This window comes from Lutjanus erythropterus, chromosome 8, assembly GCF_056507025.1.
Source record: "Lutjanus erythropterus isolate fLutEry1 chromosome 8, fLutEry1.hap2, whole genome shotgun sequence".
In the NCBI taxonomy this organism is placed as follows: domain Eukaryota; kingdom Metazoa; phylum Chordata; class Actinopteri; order Lutjaniformes; family Lutjanidae; genus Lutjanus; species Lutjanus erythropterus.
The window spans coordinates 8,831,431-8,854,511 of record NC_139324.1 but is presented as its reverse complement, the minus strand read 5'-3'; the positions used below and the strand labels follow the sequence as shown (position 1 = coordinate 8,854,511).

The 23,081-nt window shown below is 39.3% G+C and overlaps 1 protein-coding gene across 1 annotated transcript in view; it reads right to left on the bottom strand.

Moving 5' to 3' along the window:
- plcl1 (phospholipase C like 1) overlaps positions 1–23,081 on the bottom strand; it is a 132,139-nt gene that overhangs the window by 39,862 nt on the left and 69,196 nt on the right. The window contains exons 2-4 of the mRNA XM_084724430.1: positions 3,180–3,254; positions 2,806–3,093; positions 724–1,017 (exon numbers count right to left, since the gene is read on the bottom strand). Of these exons, the coding sequence (XP_084580556.1) occupies positions 724–1,017; positions 2,806–3,093; positions 3,180–3,254 (657 nt within the window). The remainder of the gene's footprint in view (positions 1–723; positions 1,018–2,805; positions 3,094–3,179; positions 3,255–23,081) is intronic.

Below are 23,081 nucleotides of genomic sequence, written 5' to 3'. Positions count from 1 at the left end.
TCACACACACACACACACACACACACACACACACTACATTTGGCATTACAATCGATCCTTTGCTAAGCCCCGCCCTCCTCAGTTACTGTTGCTACGCCTACAGCTGACTCACAGTTGGATTCCTCCTCTCCTCGTGAGCAACCGCAGATCATTTTGTTCTGTTGCATCATTTTTCCTTTTTCTGTTATTGGTGCTGAACTATTAAAGAAAATGTTTTCCACAGTAGAAATAAACCAATCTATATTTCAGTTTGATCTGGACTGAGACCACCTCTTTAGGTTGGACCAAGGTTTTCAAATTCTTTTATAATTATATTTAATATACAATGTCGCTGTCAAGAATAATTAAATAAAGAAATGGAAGTTTCAAATAGACCCCATGATCAGTGATCGTATCACCTGATACGCTTTTTTTGGGACAGTCACCAAAAATCCTAATAAGAGCACCCTTAGTTACAGTCACTCCCCTTGAAAGTCTGTGTAAAGAAAAGAGGGAGTTTTTCTTCTAAACACAAACATGTTAGAACAGGCTGGTAGACTGTTGTTCATGATTTCGGTGTTCAGGATTTTTTGGGCAGACCTGAAATATGGCTCAGTGACTCACTGAAGCCAGCAAATCCAGTCTTCTCAGCCAGAGTTACCATTATCATTTTGCCCAGGTGCATGATGGTGTACAATTCTAAATCAGTCTGTGTTTATTCAGAAGATCCCTGCTCCCTCTCACCTTGGCTTCCTTGATACCGGGGCACAGCTTACAGATGGTGGTGACTGCCACATCCTCCGTCACAATGCCGTAACCATCTTCATCCACCTGAGCGAACTCCGCTGCCAGCCACTCACTCCTCATCTTGCTTCCTAGGCTGCCCTCTACTGCCACACCGCCTCCTTCCACCAGCCCTCCTCCTCCTCCACCACTTCCCCCAGCGCCACCGATGATTGAGGGGTGGGCCAACAGGTAGCGAAGGCCCGTCACCCAGATGTTGGCCACATCTGCTGACAAGGCAACCAAGTCCAGAGACTGTGGGGAGGGACAGATAATGAAGATTACTGCGTGGATGGGATCAGGAATAGGTTGTAGGACATTAAGATTATTGACTGTAGATCTTTAAAGGGATGGTTTAGATTTTTTGAAGTCGGGAGGTACTTATCCACTGTCTGTATTTCAGACAGTATTTCAGATAGTAGATGGTGTTTGGCACATCCTCAGTTTGGAGAAGCAGACAGGAGTATCAGCACAGAAGCTAAGCAATGTACTGCTGTGGACAGGGTCAGCAGAAAAACAGTAGCTAGTTAAAACAGGACCACCTTCTCCTAAAAAACAATGTATAGATTCATATAAACATAACCCCTGTCACTCATCATTTATGACCCACTGGAAGTATATAGCAGAGATCCTGCCCTCTGTCTGTATGTTTTGCTTTACTTGGGACTAGGGACAAAACAATTATTGGCAAACCAATAAACCATGATTCCTGTATTATCTTTTTAATTATCATATTAACTGTGTTTTATTATCTCACTTTAAAAATCTCACAGTAAATACTGTCCAGCGTCATCCAAAGTTAGCAGCAGCAGTGTGGGTTTGTTTTGCATCAAAGGACATGATGCCATTTTAAATCTTTAAGAGGTTTTCAATATAAAACTGTGAAATGAAAGTGTGAATTGATTTCAATGTGTTTATCAGCACTTTTTGAACCGCGATGATACTGATAACTGTGATAATTCTGGCAACTATAATCATGATATGAAATTTTCATACTGTTTCATCTCTACTCCAGATGTTTCAGGGTTTCATCCTGTTTGGCAGCAGTGTGTAGCCCCCAGTGCACAGGTTCTGAGATTGGGACTCTTTATAAACTTAGCAGTTACATCACATTCTCCATCTCTCTCTGCTGAGAGATGCACAAAGTGTTTTCAACACACAGACACAGACAGGCAGAGCAGACTGAGGATCACTTTGGCTGTATTCACAAAAGGTCTGATGTTGCACAGAGGTTTGGGTCTGTTTATTTGTGCTCTGACTGAGATTCTTCCAGTCAAGCAGTTGTTTTCCTCTCCCTTCGTCAGTCAGTGTGCATTACAATAACAGAATAAACAGATGAAAGCTTACAAAACTGCACAAGGAGAACATTTAAATGAGGAATCATAAATAAAGTGAATCATAATTATAGTTTAATATTAGCTGGTGCAAGTCCCAGCTCATGTTTTTAGCTGTGTCGCTGTTCACAGAGAAATGCAACAACATGACAGGTTGTAAAATTTATAAATCAAGTCTAGAAAGCACCACAAACCACAAAACTAACTGTGATGGAGGCGGGTGACAAAGAGAAGAGTGCAGGTGATGCACTTGTCAGCCTCTTCACCCCAGTACACTGCAGAGTGTGAAAGTCAGTTGACGCTTGCTCGTTTGTTTGTGCTTGCTTTTGCCACTGAAAGCAAAACTGTCATTTTAATATCTTCATCATCAGCTCCATTCAAACAGTCACTAAATAAAACTCACAAAAAATATTTTGCTTCGTCTTTCCACTGTTTCAACAAACAGCAAACTGCCAAACTTGTTGAAAATCTTATTAGCAGTTTTGTAAAAAAGCTATCACAAAGAGATGGTACAAATCAGAATCACCAACCCAAGAGGACTGGTTGAAAACTGTGAGTGAAATATACAGGACGTCAAAGAACAGTTGACTCACAAGATAAGAACTCCAAAGGAACAATACACTGACTGTAAGTACCTCATACAGCCCCACTTCAAAAAACCTGAACTATTCCTTTAAGAATGAAACATGTCTCAACACTGCTGTGGTACCTGGTAGTCGTCCCCATGTATGATGGAGAAGGCTGCTTCCTCAGCCAGGTGCTCAGAGAGAGGACCGTTATGGAGGAACGTCTCCGTGCTCTTGCCGGTGCGAACCTCTCGGATGCTGGAGACGTCTAGCCGAGCCCGGTCCCCGTCCTTCTTAGACGGCTCCCAGCGTAAGCAGCTGAGGTCCTGGTCCAGGGTGTAGAAACGACAGTAAACCCTGGAATTGGGCCGGATCTTCTTCAGCTCACAGCCGCCCTGCATGAACGCCAAGCAGTCTGCTGCGCTGCTCACCTGAGACACAAAATCAAATAGAACTTTATGATCTGTTTTCTTTGACAACAAATTTTTTATCATGTAATTATGTTATACTATTCTACCTTCTTCTCAGAGGGCATGCTACTGAAGGACACAGTCTTCTTCCTGCCTCCTCCCACCTTCTGCACTGAGGGATCCTGGGAAAAGACAAAGACAGATGGCCAAAAGGGCAAAATGAGAAGACGCGTTTCTACATTTCAAGAGGTACAGCCATACAATCGGACTAATGGAACAGTCAGCACACCCATGGTCTCTATGTGTAGTTCAGTTAAAAGATACTGACCTCTATTATGAATTATAATTATATCTAATCATTTAGATTTATGCCTACCTAAAAATCTGTGTAAAAATGAGGGTTTACTTGTTTTTGGAAGCAAAATAACGATAAATCTGGAACAGATTAGTAGTTTTGAGAATTGCTTTAACACTTTCATTAAAACAAATTAGTTTCAGCCTATGTCGGACTCAGACAACATTTGTGAAGCTCATTTCAGAGGGAAAACATAGTAAAAAAACAACATCATGTGAAGTATAATTGTCACAGTAGTCAGTGGTGTATTCACATATAAATCCAGAGGTCATGAATGACTTTGAGACACTTGTCACCGCCTCCTGTCGGTGGATGAGCGGAAGAAAATAGATGGACAGATGGATGGAAAACTATCAGAACACCGTTACGTGTAAACTGTGCAGAAAAACCATCTCAACCGAGACCAGTAATACAACAATCTTATTTTATCATCATAGCTGCTTCCACCTTTTGGAGGGCACAACATGTTGTCAGTCACAACCTACATGATCAGTCATCAGTGATTTCGACCCATAAGGCCTAAGCCGATAAGACCTATGCTCTTTTAAAGTCGTATTTACAATGTTAAGAAGGTCTCTGCACACCTGAAATGTCTGACAGGTGCGTCGGAGGAAAATTCAACTTGAAGAATAACAGCAAAGACTCCCGCACACTGTCTCGCTTTCTATTTTAAGTATACCAGTATACCTGATGAAGGTCGTTTGGACCAAAACGTCGGATATTTAATAAAATAGAAAGCGAGACAGTGTGTGGGAGTCTTTGCTGTTTTTCTTCAAGTTGAATTTACACAAAATGGAAATTCATTTTCAAAATGCTTCTCTTGTTCCTGAGGAAATTAAAATTCAACCCTTTCAGTAGAGCTTAAACAAGATCAGTTACATTATCAATATACTTTATATCTAATAGACTTCCTATGTTGTGTGATTCACTCGTAAAGAAGATTAGGTCATTAACCACTTTATATTTATGGACTATAACAATAATTTAAGGTCTGGCTTGGATTTGTATATTTTGGGGGCTTGTCACTGTGTTTTTATTTATTTTGCACAGATGAGCCATCGTAATGTCCTTCTCCAAATTTGGCTAGAGTCTCTCTTATTTTCTCTGAGTCTTCCTGATGATCACATCCTTATTTAGTCTGCTGAGCTGACTTGCAGGACTGGTTTTCCAGACACATGTTTTTGTCTGTAGGTTTAGTCTGCAGTGAAGAACAGAGGCCAAGAAGTCTTTACATGTACCTCAAGCACATATATTTCCCCCAAAGCTGGACCATGTGAAACTAAAAACAAGAATAAATAAATAAAAGAATAAAAGAAAGAATAAAGTGTAGCATTATGAATGTTTCAGGTGTTCTTCTTTGACAACATATAAATCATCCATTAACTGCTCACCTAAAGAGCTGCAAAGATGTGACACTTAATCAATTATCCAATCATTGATCTACCGGCAAAAATGTTGACTATTATTTTTATAATTTTTAAGCAAAAATACCAAAACTGTGTTGGTTTCAGCTTCTCAGATGTGAGAATTTGCTGCTTTTATTAGTCTGGGCAAGACTGACCGAGAAATTGAGTTTGTGGCCACAATCTGTATTCAGTGTCTAAATTATGAATTATCAATCAATCAATCAATCTGATAAACATGCCCCAACAAACACTTAAATGTCTTAACAAAACAAAGAAAACTGAGTTGCAGCCTGTCATGATCTTACAGTTCACTGACAATCCAGTTCAGTTCTAGTAGGATGAAGACAAACCACAGTCCATTTGTTTTCTGCAGACTGGACCTTTGTCACAGTGCACGCACCTCTGTAACCCTGCTCAGATATCGTACCTCAGGCTATCTCAGCTGGTGACAGATTGATTGGCAGCTTCATCTCTGCATGGTGAGCAAATGTCAATGTTAAATTAGCTTTCATTAGCGCTACAGCATGTGAATTTTACTGAAGGCCCAGATAATGGCTTTTCACAGGTTTGTAATGAGCGGCAGTGGTCCTGATGAAATGATAGCAGTGATTACATGTGGCCCTGAGTGGAGAGGGTTGATCCAGCCTTCTGTGTACAGTCTGTTCCCCTGCCACCTCCAGGAGCCAGCAGTATTTGTTTTGTGCAGATATACTGAACTGATAGACAGGTGTATTCCAGTAAAGGCCTTTAATATCTGAAATGGCTTCAGAGTTAAATGACCTTGAACATGGAAGGAAAAACACTCAAGATAAAGAGGAGGGGACAAAAACACTTACACAGAAACCAACCAACCAACCAACCACCGGAATCCACTCAGCTTTTTCACTTTCAACAAGGTGATTCACAACAAGGTTGTAAGATGAGGTTTTGTTGCAGTTTCCTCTGATTGATTGTTTGATTGTTTTGATTGTTTGATCGATTGATTCAGTCTGGTGGTACAGCAGCAGATACTTCTGTATCTCCTGCCTGATGGCAGCAGGTGAACAGGCTGTGGGAGAGACATGGACTTATTACAGAACTAAATTTTTTCCTAGTGACCACTCGTGGCTTTGCAGCAAAACTTTCCCACCAGTATAAAAGAAACATCTATAAAACTGTTGGCAAAACACCCCAAACTGCAAACAGGATCAGTTTTGACTCTTATGATTTTTTTGATCCATAGAAGTTTTATAGCTGTAAAACTTTCCTTGAGCCCAAAAAAAGCTGTTTTAAAAATCTGTGACATCACCACAATTTAAAGTCTATGGGCTGAGCAGGAGCTCATGGGGGAAGTGGAAACACTACTGTGAATATTCAGTGGGCTGTATAACCAGGAAGTATACACAGAAACTACAACACTTTTTCAGCTTAGCACCAGGTGAGCAAAATATTCACATTTAAGCCCTTTGTAATCACTGACATTTTGATTAGTAGCTGTAATTTAATTACATATTTTCCTCAGTGACTGTAAAAGATTACAATGACATTTATTTTGTAATTTAATTATATGTAAGTAGTTCCTCCCAGCTCTAGGAGGTTAGCCTTGTATAAGCCTCATTGTTGTTGATGAGTTGTTGCTACCTTTTACAAAGTTTTGAGAAAGATTGTAAATTAGAGCAAGAGGTCTTTAAGCATACAGTCATAAATGTTTACACAAACCTTTAGGCTGACTGGTCTAGGAGTATTTGTTTTAAAAAATATATTTTTTTATTTTTTTATTTAATCTATATGATTGGTTAAATATAATATGTTTAATACACACACACACATATATGTGTGTGTTAATAGTTATTTCTAATCATTAAAAAAATTAACATATATAAAAAAAAAATAGCAGTGTTTCTATTTACTGTTTCAGTGCCCTAATGTAATAAAGTTTATTGTTAACTGTCACTACTTTTGAGGGGCCACTGCAAAAAATGTGTTTATGTATAAATTTAGAATTCTGTATATTATATTCTCTCTAAAACTATCGACTGATCAAATCAAATTTTTAAAATCCCTAATATCAGAATTGGCATCGGCCCCAAAAATCCAATATCTGTTCAGGCCTACTCCAGACCCGCTGGACCAGTCTGTTCTCAATCCCAACTCCTCAAATACCTTCTTTTTATCACCATACAGATGTGTGTGGACCTGTGAGCATCTGAAAAAGATGCACCAGGCTTTTGACACAGTCTAAAGAGTGAGAAGTCAGCGTCTGGAGGAGGTGGGTGGATGAATGGATCGTGATTTGGTTTGAGAATGGGTTCATTTGTTTGAAACTCACATAGATACATGCATGCACACATCCCATTGCATGATCTCTTCTAGGATTACCTCTAGAGGACATAACAACACAAATATCACGTGGTTTAAGCTTCACAAATAAAAGGATTTGCTGCATTTCTTTGTTGTTGGTTCAACAAAATATTTTGTGATCTGTTATATTTATATACTATAATACTATCAGCATCAATCATAGAAGCAGAGCGAGGATGCACGATGTTCCATGTTTCACAGCTGGGTTCTCAACAGAAGTAGAAACCCACCACATCATCTGTTGTGGACTGAAACATGTCATCAAACAAAAGTCAAGGTCACCAACCAATTCTCATGAAAGAACCGTCCTCATGATGATGATGATGAGTATCAAAGTGATAAAACTATGTCCTATATGTTTTTGAGCTGAACTCACAGTCTTCAGGACCACAGACGCAGAATTAAAATTAATCACTTGCTTTTAATTCTGATGTGTTATATTCTACTCTTCTCCCACTGCGCTGTGATAACAGGTTTCATCCACGTCCTCTGAGCACAAAGAGGATCTGCTGTACTAAATCTCCACTACCGGCAGACAGATTGAGCTGATATGTGATGAAAATGTGTGCAGATTTTTGAACATCTGTTTTTTTTTCAGCTTTGTGTCCTAATACCTAGAACTCTTTATTGTGCAGCATAGTAAATACCTGTCAGTCATTTCTGAATGAAGAACACTTTTTCTCTGTAACTGTAATCTCAGTGTTCACATGTATGCAAACTGACATATGTTTGTTAGGATTGTTGAATATTGTGCATCTGTGTTTGTGTGAATGGATCTTGTGTAAAGAGCTGTGAGAAAAACACACAAACACAGCAGTGACCTGACATCATCATCATCATCATCATCATCATCATCATCATCAACAATGAGCATGAAAACATTGAGGACAACCTGAGCCTGTGCTGAAAAACCAGGTTTACAGACTCCCAGTGGATCTGTCTTCACTGCCTCTTCACAATCTGTGGTTATACACCAAACATCTAATCATTTGTTAATATCATTTTTATGTGATCAGCAAATGCAAACAGTGATTCATAGTTTAAAAAGCTGTGGCAGCCTGCTGCCTCCTTGGAGATCTGTGTGAACCTCCTGTCGTTCACAGCTTATCTATTGTCAACACAGTATGAATAAACACGGTCCACTCTGTCCGCTTAAAGGGATAGTTTAGGTTTTCTGAAGGGAAGTTACATGAGGCACTGATAGTAGATGGTGCTCGACATGCCCCCAGTTTGGAGAAGCAGCAGGAGTACAAAGCTAAGCAATGTCCTGCTGTGGACAGGGTCAGCAGGAACATATATTTTAGACCAGTTTAAGGGTACGCTACAGTATATTCAGAATATTTTCACTGCTTTAGTCCAAAAGAACACAAGTGTTGCTCGTTTAGCACTGGGCTATATATCGATATTATATCAATACCATAATATGAGACTAGAAATCGTCTCAGAGTGTGAATATCATTATCATGATATGGCAAAAGTGTTAATTTATCTGAACCTACCAGACTGTTCTAGCTGTTCTATTATTTTTATTATCCACTTGGTCATTATATCCATAGTATGGATGATTTATTAATTTATCAGAAATCTCACTGTGTTAATATTCTGTGAAAACACCAACAGTCATCACTACAATATTATCACAATATTGATATGATATTGAGGTATATATTCAAAAATATAATTTGATTTTGTCCATACCGCCCTACTTTATGTTGGTTAGATTACTCCACAGCAATGTGTCAGGTTCTATAAAATCACCACTATTTGAGCATATATGGTATGTTATTTTAGAGAAAATGTATATATTGAGATACCAGATATCGCAGCATAGCCTGAAAATATTTAAATATGATTTAAAAGCCATACCACAACACTAGTTTTATTGTGTTATTGCAAACTGTATTTCAAAGGGTTAGTTCTGATTCACCTAAGTCACACAATAACACAAATTAACATATTGAGGCAGTGGCAGGACAGCAGCTCCTGTGTTTTGCAAGGTAAAATTACTGTTTATGCCAAAGGAGTCTTTGGAGAGGGCGAAATTTGACATGCAACATGTGACAGCAGTTTTGTGTCAGAAAAGTCTGTCTGATGGTGTCAGACCCCGTCCACGTCCGACTTACTGGTGTTGACTAATTGTCTCATACAATCAAACACTCTGAACTATCTCTTCAGTTCCTCTTTAGACTTGAAAATTATGAGGTGAGGAAGACCACGAGTTGAAACTTGTATTGAGAATATTTAGGATGAATAATGTAAGTTTAAATCCACACATTCTGATTCCAAAAGTTTTGTGTATTTTTTCGCAAAAAAAGTTGGCAAAAATCAAAAGTGATGAGCCCAGTAGGCTGACAGCACAGAGACGAGGACAGGCAGACATAGCAATGATTACCTCAGAGAGAGAGGGAGCTGAAAATCGTTGCCTCGTCTCATTCACAACACAGATGTATTGATTTCTAATTCCAATATTCCCACAACTCCCAGCACACTGACAGAAACACAGAGACAGCGAGGTCAGGCTTTCCAATAACTGCTGTTTGCCTGTTTGTCTTTGTTCACATAACTGTCCCACAAAATGTCTTTTTTATTAAGTTGGTCAGCGAGGAGGCTGGACAGACGAGCTTAGAGAAAGCAGGTCAGCGGGTATTTAGGTGGACAGAGCCAGGCGGGGGCGGCCAGGGATGTTAGTGATGCTCTGAGGCAGCACGGACATTTGGGAACATTGACGTTGTCGCGGCTGTCTTTACTAATCCAGCGTGTGCGTATGTGTGCGTATGTGTGCGCGTTTGTGCACGTGCGCATATGTGTATGTTTGGACTGTCATTTTGACATGACACGATGCCGTCCAGGAAACTATGGCCACATCCTTATAAAGCCTTTAATGCAGCGCTCTGTTTGGCCTAAAAGGGCATCTATCAGATATAATCCACCGCCTGCTTTCAGCTCCATGTCCCTCTCTCCAGCTTGCTTTACTGCCACGCTCTCTTTCTCTCAGATGTGATCATTCTCTCCATCGCTGAACGAGAGATGCTGAACAGAAATTGGACTGAAAGCTGGAGGGAAAAGAGAGAAGACACAGGAAAGGTCAGATAAGACAAATCAAGAGAATGGGTTAAAAATGACAGGATGTCCTTAAGTGGAGATGAAAAAAAAAACAAACCAGAGCAAATGGCCGACAAATTGTCACCGCACTCAGGAGCAAACTGCATGAAAGAATAGATGAGATGTGGAAGATGAAAAGAGGACTGAGATGCAACAAGTGGGGACACAGAGAGCAGGGAGAAGCAAAAGTAGAATAAGTGGATTCAGAACAATAGGTGATTGTACTGAGGAGGCCTGGACGGATGAAGTGTTCACAGCAGCTGGCTCTTCACTCACACATCAACTATTCAGCAAGGCACACAGCCCTTAAGAGCGACAAACAATACAGCAGTGATTTAGTCTTACATGTATGACAATATGTCTCTATGCAAATATGGTTTAAGTAGACTCATATGAGCACTGAGGCATCACAGCAGAATCAAGAAAACACAAAAAGCAGACACTGTTCAAGCAGCAGCAGGTTTGGTTCCAAAACTCAGTGCCAATATGGCACCGGTTCCTTTACAGCCAGTACATACCAGACCAAATGACAACACAGATTACGGTTCCTCATTTCGGTGCCATATGCCTGTAACACATTTGTCACACAGAACTATCCAGGAAGTCATCCTTAGGAACTGTTTGGAAAAGGGCAAGAACTTTGAAAAACACTTGGCGGGTGATCGGATGAACCATCTGAGTGACGTCTCTTCCAGTTCTGATATCAAACCACGCCTGTGGCCATCAGTAGCCCCTCCTAGGATGCTGACTGGCTGCACCACTTTGGTGCAGACACAAATGGATAACTTGAAACCTGGCAAGATGGATTCTCATGTGCATCCAGCTGCCACACAAGGTAAACACGCATGAGCCGTCGATTGAAGTAGCTGCCCTCTAATGCAGACGTTACATACGAATCGCCAAAAGTGCCAGCAATGCTAACTCTACATGGCTCTAACAGCAGGTGGTGTGATGTGAAGCCTACTGTTAGCTTGTAGCTACTGCAAACACTGTTAATATGTGGATCTAAACAGTCTAAAGTGTGGCTGTATTTCAGACCACTACATACGACGTGTCTGATTGACAGTAGCCTTTCTTCAGGGTTAGCAAATATGATAATATTACAGCAAAAGAATAAAAGCTGAAGTTTGAAGCTTAACTTTGTGGAATATGAATTTCAACAGTTAAGTGTTAAATTAGTGCATTTAAGTTTTTAATTTGTTTTATAAATGTAAATGTAAGTGTTTTGTATTTATTTATATATTTAAGTAAACGTGTTCACTACTAACAGTTATTACATTGTTTAATGTCAAGTTCAAATTTTCCTTATTAATGAAAACAGCTGTTCTTTAATATTGCTAAGACATCATTTTGTGTTTCTTCTTTTAAGATTGGTTAAGGCACCGTTGAGGCACCGGTACCATTATGAAAGTATCATTTGAGGACTGGTATCAGATATTATACACAGATTTTGGTCAATTCTTGTTATTTTATTTTCCTTATTCAATCATCTGCCTCCAAAGAACAAGTGAGAGCAGCTGCTCAGTTCACACCCACTGACACAAGAACAAGCCTGAAATCAGTCTGTTCACATCTAATTAGGTGAATTAAAGTTACCATGAAGTCAAAATTGATGTTTAAGTTTATTATGCCACCAGTGACTGGCCCAATAATAACAAAGAAAGTTGTTTTGTACATATTCTCAGGTATTTTCAACAGTATTTCATTGTTAGGGTTTTTTTTTTTTTTTCAGAGCAGACTAAAGCTATTTTCTGGTTTCCCCTCTGATGTCCTCCATCTGCTCAGCCTCAGCTCTCAGTTATTTATTTACTTTATTGACAGATGTTTACATGTTATTAAAGTAACTAAACATAATTTTTGTTGACCACACCAGAGTTGATGATTGTTGGAACAGTGGAAAGACAAACTCACCAAAACCATCTTTGTTTTGGTGAGTTTGTCTTTTAAGTTTTAATGTTATTTTCTTTCTTGAGTTTGAATGAGGTATGTTTTTTTAATGAGTTAACAAGGCTGATCTAAGACGAGCTTAATTGGTCTTAGATCAGTAAAGACAGAAATTAAAGTTCAGACGGTGTTCGGTAGTATTTTGTGTTTAAAAAGGAGAATAGGTATAAAAAATATTTACTTTCTGAACATTTTGTGAGTTAACTTTTCAGATGTACAGTTTGTAGCTTATGTTGCATTGTGGGCTCACACACACACACACACACACACCTTTGAGTATATTAGTAACCACTGGTTGTTGGGCTGACGGTGGTTGGCTGGAAATATTTAACTTACTAAATATACTGTGAGGTCGACTTTAAGGCTAAAGAGAAGAAGTTCTGGAAAAAACATTCAACAACTGAGCAGGAAAAGAGGGAAGACAGAAACTGTCCAGACTGGAGACAGACTCATGGTAAACATAGACGAGTAACGACCTGACTGTATATAATATGACTGCAGGACTAAAGCCTGGGAGATTTTATCTCTATATTTTCATCCATTGTCTCTGGCCAGAAATCCATTTCTTGGTGGCCCAGCACTTGAGCATGAATCAAGCTTTGAATGAGGACCGATTAAACATTTCAGCCTTGACATGAAAGTGGCTCAAATTTACATTCATTAACTATTCATTTAATATTTGGTGATGCTGCTTCTAGACACTAAGAGCAGCCAGCGGTCCTGCCTTCCAACACCAAGTGAGAGGAGCTGAAAAAAACATATTTTTAACTCAACTAAAAAGCCATCTACTTAGTCTGGTTTTTATGTAGTGATTTACTGTTACTCATTTTATGGTACTCTTATAGTTCGTTATTTTATTTATTATCATCATTATTTATTTTATTCTATTATTACCAACATTTTATTTATCATTATTAATTTTGTTAAGTTTTGCTCTGCATTATGATCTAAATCCACTTTAAATATCCTACACTTTGTCAACTGCTTGTAAGGCATTTTGAATTGCATTTTATTTGTTTGAAATTTGCTATAAAAGCATCATCAGTCAGCACATCAGTTTCTAGTTTTGATCATCTGTTGTATGAGCTAAAACCATTTGATTTTACATGAGCTGACTGAACCAGCATTTGTCATTATGACAAGCTCTAGAAAATTAAAAAGACAAAAAAAAAAAAAAAAAAACAGCCCAATAATGTAAACTGTTAGTGACATTAAACAGAAAATAACAATTCCAAAAATCAGTAGTAAAATACAGCTTGGCACAAGAACAGCCTCAGCCTTACTCAGAGTTAAAATTATAAACCAACACAAAAATGAAAACAACCAACATAAAGCACCATGTTCTGAACAGACACATTATAAACACTCACAAAAGGAACATTTGCATTTTGGGACATAAAACAGGAAACCTAATAAACTACTCAGTCCATGAAAAGTAGGCATGATGGGAAATGTGGGCGGTGACTCTCAGCACTACGGAGAAGTGCATGTTTTCATGATAAGTTGCAAACTAGTTTGTGAAATACAACAAACAAATACAAATATAATACAAACATAGAAATGTTGGAAAGTTAATGAACAACGATCCCATCATTTTTTCTTTTCAGTACAACTCTAATGCTGTATAACTCTGTCCCTGACACCATGACCACAGGCGACCACTACGCCACTCATGCTTCTTACATCACAAAGCCAGTTATAGTTTCTCAGTGCAGCGTTGTTAGGATCTGCTCCCATTTACCCTGTTAAAGTTACTGCATTAAGCTATTGACACGAACTCAACACCTCCTGTGTCAGTTTCAAATTAAAATCCATCAAACCTTTCAGTGGACAGAACCCCTTCATTTCTTAACAATGCTTTTATTGTGAAAGGTTTGCACAAACATGCACAAATCAACCCCATAGGCACATGTCAAAATCTAGATTAGTTACAGTGGCGTAACAAATCAGTGCCAGGCCCCATTGCAAGATTATCAAAGCCGGCCCTGACCATCACAGTCGGACGTGATATAATGTATGCCAGTTGGGAATGAAAGAAGTGAGTGGATGCAGCTTTTAAAAAGACTGGCCTACTAGACAGAAGTCTGGTGTTAAAGCACCACACCACATAAATGATGAAAACATAACTGATGAAAGAGCACCTCTACACAAAAATATTATCAGTAACAGCACATATTATCACATGAAACAAATTATATTTTTAAAACTTTGCTTTTTCTTCCCCTCAGCTGCTTCTTTCAATTTTGACTTTTGTGTTTGTACTTCACTGCTCATTTCTCACTTATTTGCTGTCTTGACTCTGTGTGAGACTCTAGCTCGCCTTGCAGGAATATTGCATGTCCTTAATTGTAATAATCCATCATTCCACACAGGCACACATTGTGAATTTGTGAACATCAATCCCTCTTTAAATTTAATTTAGAAACGTGACAGCGAGGGACAAATAAATACACTCTATGCTTGTACATGTAAATTTTATATTGTCTTACTGCAATGTTACTTATTAGGTGAATGACACCAAGTATGTGACCCCCTGAATTAATTGCAAAGGACAATTGCAATTGTGGACACTTTAAATGTAGAAACAGTGTTCTTCTGATACAGTAGTGACCAGATAAGTAAAGAATCAGGGCCCACCTATGCCAAATAAAAATAAGCAAAAAATAAGGTTGCTGGCCCCAATGCAGCTACATTACCTGCATATATAGTCATTCCACTGCTGTTCAGTGATGTTTTATTGCCACATCTGTTGGATGTAACAGAATGCTATGATGCAGTCTGTTATGTAAGACTATGACTGTATGTGGACATCTGAACACTACATCCATCTGTGTTGTTGAACATCTGATTTCAAAACCCTGAGCATCAGTCTGCACTCTTCAGGGTGGAGACTACAGCAGGTCACCCTGGTCCTGCAAAGCGACCTTCAGCACACACTGGATACACTTCAAATGATGTCAAAGAGGCAACAGTCCATTAATGTGAAGATACATTTACAACTGTGGCGAAACTCACACTCTTAACACACCACTGTGCACGCTCGGCCGTTCATCAATCCCCATGCTGTGTCTGCACCCTGCCTCAATGTTTCCATCCATTGACAAACTTGTTTATACAACTTGTTAACCTTGTGTGTAATGCTCACACACAGAGAGACTGCTGAACACACCAGACCAGCACCTGGCAGTTGCATAAATCCAGTCCCAATCTGATCCCATGATCTGGCTAATGATCCCTCAGCACATTGGCAGAAGATTACCACAATAGATTACTGTGCTGCCGCCCACATCCACAGTCTTACAGCCACTAATCCACAGCAAAGGACGGGCCGCTGTGTATCACAGTCAGCACAACAGCCCAGGACTGTGCAGAACACACACACACACACACAGGCAGTCAGGCAGAATTAATGGAATGAATGGCAGAGTGGCAAACATTTAAACTTTACTTTAATTATGAACTTATTCTGATTAGCTAAGAATATTATTTATTAATTATTTAGTTAGATGTAGTTAATTATAAGTTAGAGACTATAATGATCTAATTTGTGCAGCAAGTAAGTGTATTTACACAATACAAAGAAATACATATTGGTATATAAAAAACAGAATACAAAAAGTTGTCAGTTTGTTGACTGCAGGAGCCGGTGCTGCTCGCTCAAATGAGACAGTTGTTAGCATCCCATCATGCTGTTGGATAATTAACCTACAGCGGCATTTATCAAACTAAAGGCGATTCAATTTGCACATTAATAATATTTTTCAAACTTGTATCAAGTCAATGAAAACTTTGAAAGAAATTCACTGAGCAGTAATAATTGAACTATGTTAATTTTGCCAGTCTTAAACTTTTGAAGATGAATCAGTCATGTTGTCATGAAAAAAATGGTATTTTTTTATTCTGTGGTGCTATATTATGTATTGTAATTTGTGTCTTGTTTTTTATTTGTATTTTGCACTGTCTCTTGTGTATTTGTTACTGAGTCCTTTGTATCTCAAAGGCCCAGCAAGGGACAGGCATTGCAAATTATCTTAGGCTATAAATGCTATGGTGTGTGTCACTGATTTATGCTATATACTTGTCCCTATATAAAGAAACTTTAAATAACGGAGCTTTATTTGTTCAGACTGAGGTCAAGTTTCCCTTCCAACATGCACACATCTGACCAATCAAACTGCGTGTTGTTGACAACGCCACATCCAAAACTTTCAGATCAGATCACTCAGAACTCTGTTTTATGTGATAAAAGAGGAGAAAAAACTACAAACACAACCATTTTAAAGACATCGTGTGGAGAGGAATAGTTTAAACTTCCAACAATGCTAATGTAACATTAGCTGTTAACCCTGGTCATCATCATTTGCTGTTGATTCCATCTTTTTTCCCCTGGTGCAATTTTTGTAAAGCTTAATAATGTATTCAGAAAATCGCATCAGAGCTCATGTGTATAGTCAGACATTTTGAAATTCGCCTCAGAATTATTTGCAATTTCATGTCATTTATTGGCATCACTGCATGTGCGGAAAGGCCTTCATGGCCTTGACCCAGAATGGGTTTTAATAAGTAAAATGCATAACAATGCTATGACCTATGAATTAATTTTCCTAATTAAATAGAAGGAAAGTGTCCTGCAGTCTGTTCAGCTCAGATACTGTGTTCAGGGTTGTGTTAACTGCTCACTGTGATTCCAACATCCTGCAGGTCCCGTGGAGACACCACAGTTCTTCTTCTTCTTTTTTTGCTCTCGTGTTAGAGAACCCCTGATCTCTAAGTGCTCTGATTCTTCTCCAGATTTATTTGCATTACATGAAGTCATGTTAACTGACTTCCTTCCTTTCTCTCTGAAGCATCCTTTGTTTCCCCCCAAAGTTAGATCAGCAGGTGAAACACACTGATTTCTCTTGGTTTGAACTTTATTGTGATGATGTAAGTACACAACTCATCAACATATCTAAAATATTCTAGTCCTTTTTAGACATTTTGAATGACACTGTGGCTCTTTTGCCCTGAGTCTGTGTGTGTGTGTGTGTGTGTGTGTGTGTGGGTGTGTGTTTGTGTGTGTGTGTGTGTGTGTGTGTGTGTGTGTGTGTGTGTGTGTGTGTGTGTGTGTGTGTGTGTGTGTGTGTGTGTCTTTCAGCCTGATTTACTTTCGCTTATGCCAAATTGCACACAGCCAATGTGCACTGATGACGTCGGTTGAAAGATGAGATGGACAGAGTGTGCTGAGAAAGAAATGGAGTCAGTGTGAAGGAGCAGAAAGAGATGTGGAGGATTAAAAATCTGATCAACACTTTGAGGGAGTCATGCAAAACCAGAATGATGAACTGACATCCGTGCCTGGATGTGTCTGTGTATGAGTCTGAGGGTGGGAGTGAGTGTGTGCAGATATTTCAGAGCTGATTGTATTTGGTTGAGTCATCCAATAAAAGGTGTAATAGCTCTGATTCAGTAGCTCTGTGTGCTATCACTTGTCACTTCCTGCACAGTATGGTTTCTGTACAGGTCAATGAAACGCTGCAATCTCAACTGAAATCAAATCAATATAAATGCTCCGCAATTACCTCAGACAGAGAAGAATCACAACATGTCCAGTGAGCTGAGACACTGCAGCGATGTGAACCTCAAGTGGTCAGTAGTGTGTTTGTAACAATGGGCCTTGTTCACGTGTGTATAGAAATGTTCTTACTGTGCGCACAAAATAAGTTTCCACACAAAAGTCACCATCTGATTCATGAAACCTGCGCACTGGCCAAGTTTGTCTTACCACCGTGTGTATGACTGATAGGCTCGTACCCACTGCCTGCAGTCTGAAATCTGTTGTATTGTGTCCCAGGAGAAACGGACTGTGTCTCAGATGAAAAAGAAATGGTTCCACATGAAAGTTGATGCATTAAAAAGCAAAACAGACCAGAAGAAAAAGAAGGAAACAGGTGGAGAACAAAGACCATCTGATCTGTCAGCCCAAGATCAGAGACTCACCGCAATATTTAGAAATATCTATAAGTGGGATAAAAAAAAATGAGGGTGACAGTGATGACATCCAGCAAGGACTTTCATTCAATACATTCATGAAATGCAACAGAAGTGCATAACATAAAACAGATAACCATGATGTTTATGATAAAATCAAAACAAGGAGAAAAAAAAATCAAATAAATCAACCATAAAAACCCTTCACAGACTTCTATAAAGGATTTTTTTTAATGAATGCAGTTTTGATATGCTTTACATTGAATTAAAAGGTGTGTTTCGAGGCTGTCATCATTTGTGTGTACACAGGGTCTGAAGCGCTTCTAAGTTTGTTAGCAGAGTACGAAAAAATTCAGGAAAAATCACAGATTTGTGCCTAAAACGTGTCATTGTAAGGCTTCAACTGGTGTGTCTGCATATGCAGCCTACTGTGTGTCTTTATAGGTCTCTGCAGTGATTCTTTCTGGAAAACTGAAAACAAACAAACAAAAAAGAATCACAACTTCATTCCTGTTTGTTGGTTTTTGAGTATTAAATGGACCATGATGATGAGTTCTTGGTGTGTAATCTCAGCAAAACTCAAACTCTTGCTTTTGTTTGTTTCTTTTTCACAAAGTCTTTGGGATGTAGATTCTAGACTGTGCATGTACAAAACATGAGTATTCAAAGATCTCAGCAATCATATTGGTGAGCACATTATCATAACTGAAGGTAAAGGTCATTGGGTCTCTTGCATGAATGCTTTCTTAGTTTTCTCTTAAATTTCTTCTTAAACAAAGCACTAAGAGGAAAATACGAAACTCTTATGGAATGGCATATGGAAATGTCCCAAGAAATTCATGATAAGGGCAGCAAACCACAAAACAACAAGCCACTGACATATGACATGTAAAAATCAGAAAAAAACAACAAACCCCCCCCCCCCAAAAAAAACAAATGACACCAAATAGCAACAAGGGGGGGAGTGGATTGGAGAATAATTGGAGAGGTTTAGAGACGTTTGTCTGTCGGGAGTCGGCGTTTAAGATTCTGTGCATCACATGTTTTTAGGACATTTTTGTAATGGAAAGTCAACGGATGTGGAGGTGGAGCCTTAATGTCCACACGAGGACAGTGGATTTATCTGGTCTACTGGCAGCAACATGGAAACTGGATGAACTGGACCAGACGGGTTTGGGTCAGGTTAGGCTGTATTTGACACATATTTCATGGTGCTTACGTCAGGTTTCAAATTCTTCCTACTGTTTGGGACATAAGCTTGGGGAAGCTTGTTAAGAAAAATGTCAGACTTTAATCGGGTTCAGGCTAAAATACACTAATGGCGGATGGGTTCGGGTCTGGACAGAATTTTGTCGGGCTCGGGCCTTTACAGGCTCAACTTTTCAGGCCCGATTAAAGTTCTGCTGCCTGGCAGTAATCCAGCCTTAACATGGGTTGAACAGCAGACTGGAACATTTCAGACTTATCATCATCAGTGTCTCTTTGGAAGACTGGGACAGCGGTGAGAACTTGAGATTGTTTTGTCTCTGCACAGGTTTTGAAACACAAACATTTAAAATTATTACATTTTTTTGTAATGTTTCTTCATGTAGTTAATTACATTTTCTTCATCATTATTAATCAATATTTCACAGGACAAGTTGGTGTTTGTGCATACTGGCTTACTTGTGGTTGAGGACATTCTAAAATTTTGTTCTTGAACATGAAATATGCAAAAACACTGAGGCCACAAAAGTGGACACGCAGAATTTAAGATCAAATCCACCTTCAGGATTTATTTCACAATAACAACCTGCTCACTGTACATTAACCCTTACATAATAATGAGTTCCATTTGAATAAATTCTACAATTATTTTACAGATTGTTGGTTCATTTTACATAATTTTAATCTTATGATAATTTATTTCATAATGTCTTCTTTTTATTGAACATTGAACATTTTGGGGTTCCATATTAAAGTAACTAGGACACTTCCTGTAGTGTATGGGCACATGATTCTCTGATTTGCTGCATTAACCTGGTTCCTCACAGTAACCTGGATTCGTGTGTGTCTTGGGTGTTGGTGAAGCTTTGGCCTCAAGCTGTGGAGATGATTGTAAAGGACAGCAGAGTTGATGGGGACATTTCAATCAAAGCCCAGTGCACCACAGGCTTGCACACACACACACACACACACACACACACACACACACACACACACACACACACACACACACCGTTAACAGGCTCTGGCCACTCTCTGGCTCTCTGCCCGTCTGCCCTCATATAATGAAGAGAATCTTTGATGGATTTCAACATGGCTGTCTGCTTCACCTCGCCTGATTCCCTACACACAAACAAACAAGCTCCCACACACCTACACTGCGAGGTACCTGAACAAATGGAAATTATTGCATGGGCATGACAACATGAGCCGTTTACTGCCTTACTGGCTGGTTGGCCTTAATAAATTAAAAATTTAGACATTTTCTAAGTTTTGAAATGCCCATAAAATATTTATGATTAATTTTAAGCAAGAGCCATGGGATTTAAATAATGTGTTCTTCATTTATATGACCTCGTCCAACAGGAGTTACTGCATATTTGGTGACCTGTCACATTAACACAGAATCTTATATCTCATCATTAGTACAATTGATCTTGTGTGTTGACCAGAGTGGTGATTAAAGTTTTGTGCAGACTGTAGAAGAAGATTTTCTTTCGCAGCACACTGCACATAAATTCAACTATTGTGACACCAGAGGACAAACCACAGGACAGCAACCTATCCTTCATGTCTACACAGTTTCCCAGATTCAGCTATTCATCTGACGGCTTTCTCTTTCAGTCCATCTGTGTTGCCCCATCTCTTCAATTCCATACATCCATTTCTGTTCCCTCCTCATGAATCGCTCCGATGATTGTCCACTCTGACCCTCTAAATGCTGCACCTTCTCACCTCTGCGTCTCATCTGACTTTTACCTCCCTCTTCCTCCTTCCTTGCCCTTTTCTGTCTCTCCCATTCCTCTCTGTTGTTTGCCCTTTATCCACCACCCTCCTTTTCTCCCCCACCATCCCTCCATCCAAGCATTAGTGCTATCAAGGGAGGCCTGGAGGGGACTTTAGGCAGTGGCCACAAGGGGCCCTTATCCAAAGCAATGACACACTTCCAAGTCAAGAGGACATTTGTTATGTAACAGCTTAAAGCTTCTCTGGTGGGCCTCTGACTCGGCTCATATCTACAAATGTGCACACACACACACACACACATACACATAGATCAACGCAAACAGACAAACCGCACACACACATGCACACACACTAAGGCAGAGAAAGAGATTAAGCTGGAACTGAGATCAAGAGGAGAGAGAGAAAGTGGGAGAAGTGACAGAAGGGAAAAGAAAGGAGGAGGGAGAGAGAAAGAGGACAGAGTGACAGAGATTAAGAAAGGAGAAGACAGAGAGATGGGAGGGAAAAGACAAGCGGGGACGGAAAAGACAGAGGATGGAAGCAGAGGAGAGGGGAGGAGATGATGAGAGGGTGGAAAAGACAGCTGGTGGAGGAAATTGGTGGAGAAACACGAGCCAAGCCTTATAGGGAGAAATTAAATGAATTGAGGGAGGAAAGAGGTAGAGGCAGGAGCAGAGAGGAGGTCAGGCAGGTATCTCACAAAACAGAGACCCTATCAGCTTCCATAAAAAAAAAGAAAGAAAAGAAAATACCAGGCTGACATCTGAGTGCTCTATTCCTGCTCTAACTGTGGGAAGGAGACATGACAACAAAGATGAGGAGCAGAGGGAGGGAGGGAGGGCAGAGCAGGCAGTTGGATAGCAGCCCTGTATGCTTCTGAAAAGGAGATGTTTAGTAAATGGCTCAATGAATCTTTCAGTGTGTGTGTGTGTGTGTGTGTGTGTGTGTGTGTGTGTGTGTGTGTGTGTGTGTGTGTGTGTGTGTGTGCGTGCATGTGTGTGTGTATATGTATGTGTATGTGGTGGCAGGAGGAGAAGAATGAAGAGGAGGAGGAGGAGGAAGAAAAGTTCATTTTGAATAATAAAAGGAAATAGTGGTTTTTCCAGATACATAATAAATTTGAAACTGTCACGTATGATGAATGGAGAGATGTGCAGTTACAGTATATGAGCAGGGCTGCAACTAATAATTATTTTCATAGTTAATTAATCAGTCAATTATTTTCTTGATTAATCAAGTTGTTTGTTTTAAAATGTCGGATGATGGTGAAAAATGTCAATCAGTGAGTCCAAGATGACATCCTCAAATGTCTTGTTTTATTCACAACCCAAAGGTCTTCAGTTTCCTGTCAGAGAGCAGTAATGATTAAAGTAAAGAGTAAAGAAAATCGCATTTTGGCTTGAAATATCCATCCCTAGCTACTGCACTGTATTTGTTCTGGAGCTGCTAGAAGAAAAGCAGAAGCGAGTTAAGAGACAAAGCATACTGCATATATCAGATTTATTTTTTGATAAAGTCAAAAGGACATTTCATCAGGTCATCATTTTTCTTTGCTTTTTCATATCATGAATATCAGAATGTGAAGTCTGCCCTAAGTTTTTGGTATTGCTACTTCTCTACACTAGTATATTACAGTTAGTAAAAAAAAAAAAAAGATTTACCCAGATTAGGAAAATGGGCATCATTTTAAAATATATTTTCAAATAAAGAATGATATACAATCATGTACAGTGCGCACACATTACAACATTTCACAAGTCTCACAACAGCTCTTTGGCCACACTGTAGTGAAACTGCAGCTCATCTTGTAGCTGCCAATTTATTATATGACTCACTGGGTGGAAATTTCTCTAATATTTTGTCTTTAAATGAGAAAAGATGAGCAACATCAGAGTACAGTGACAGTTCTGCCTTCAGCTGTGAAAATACTGTCATCATTC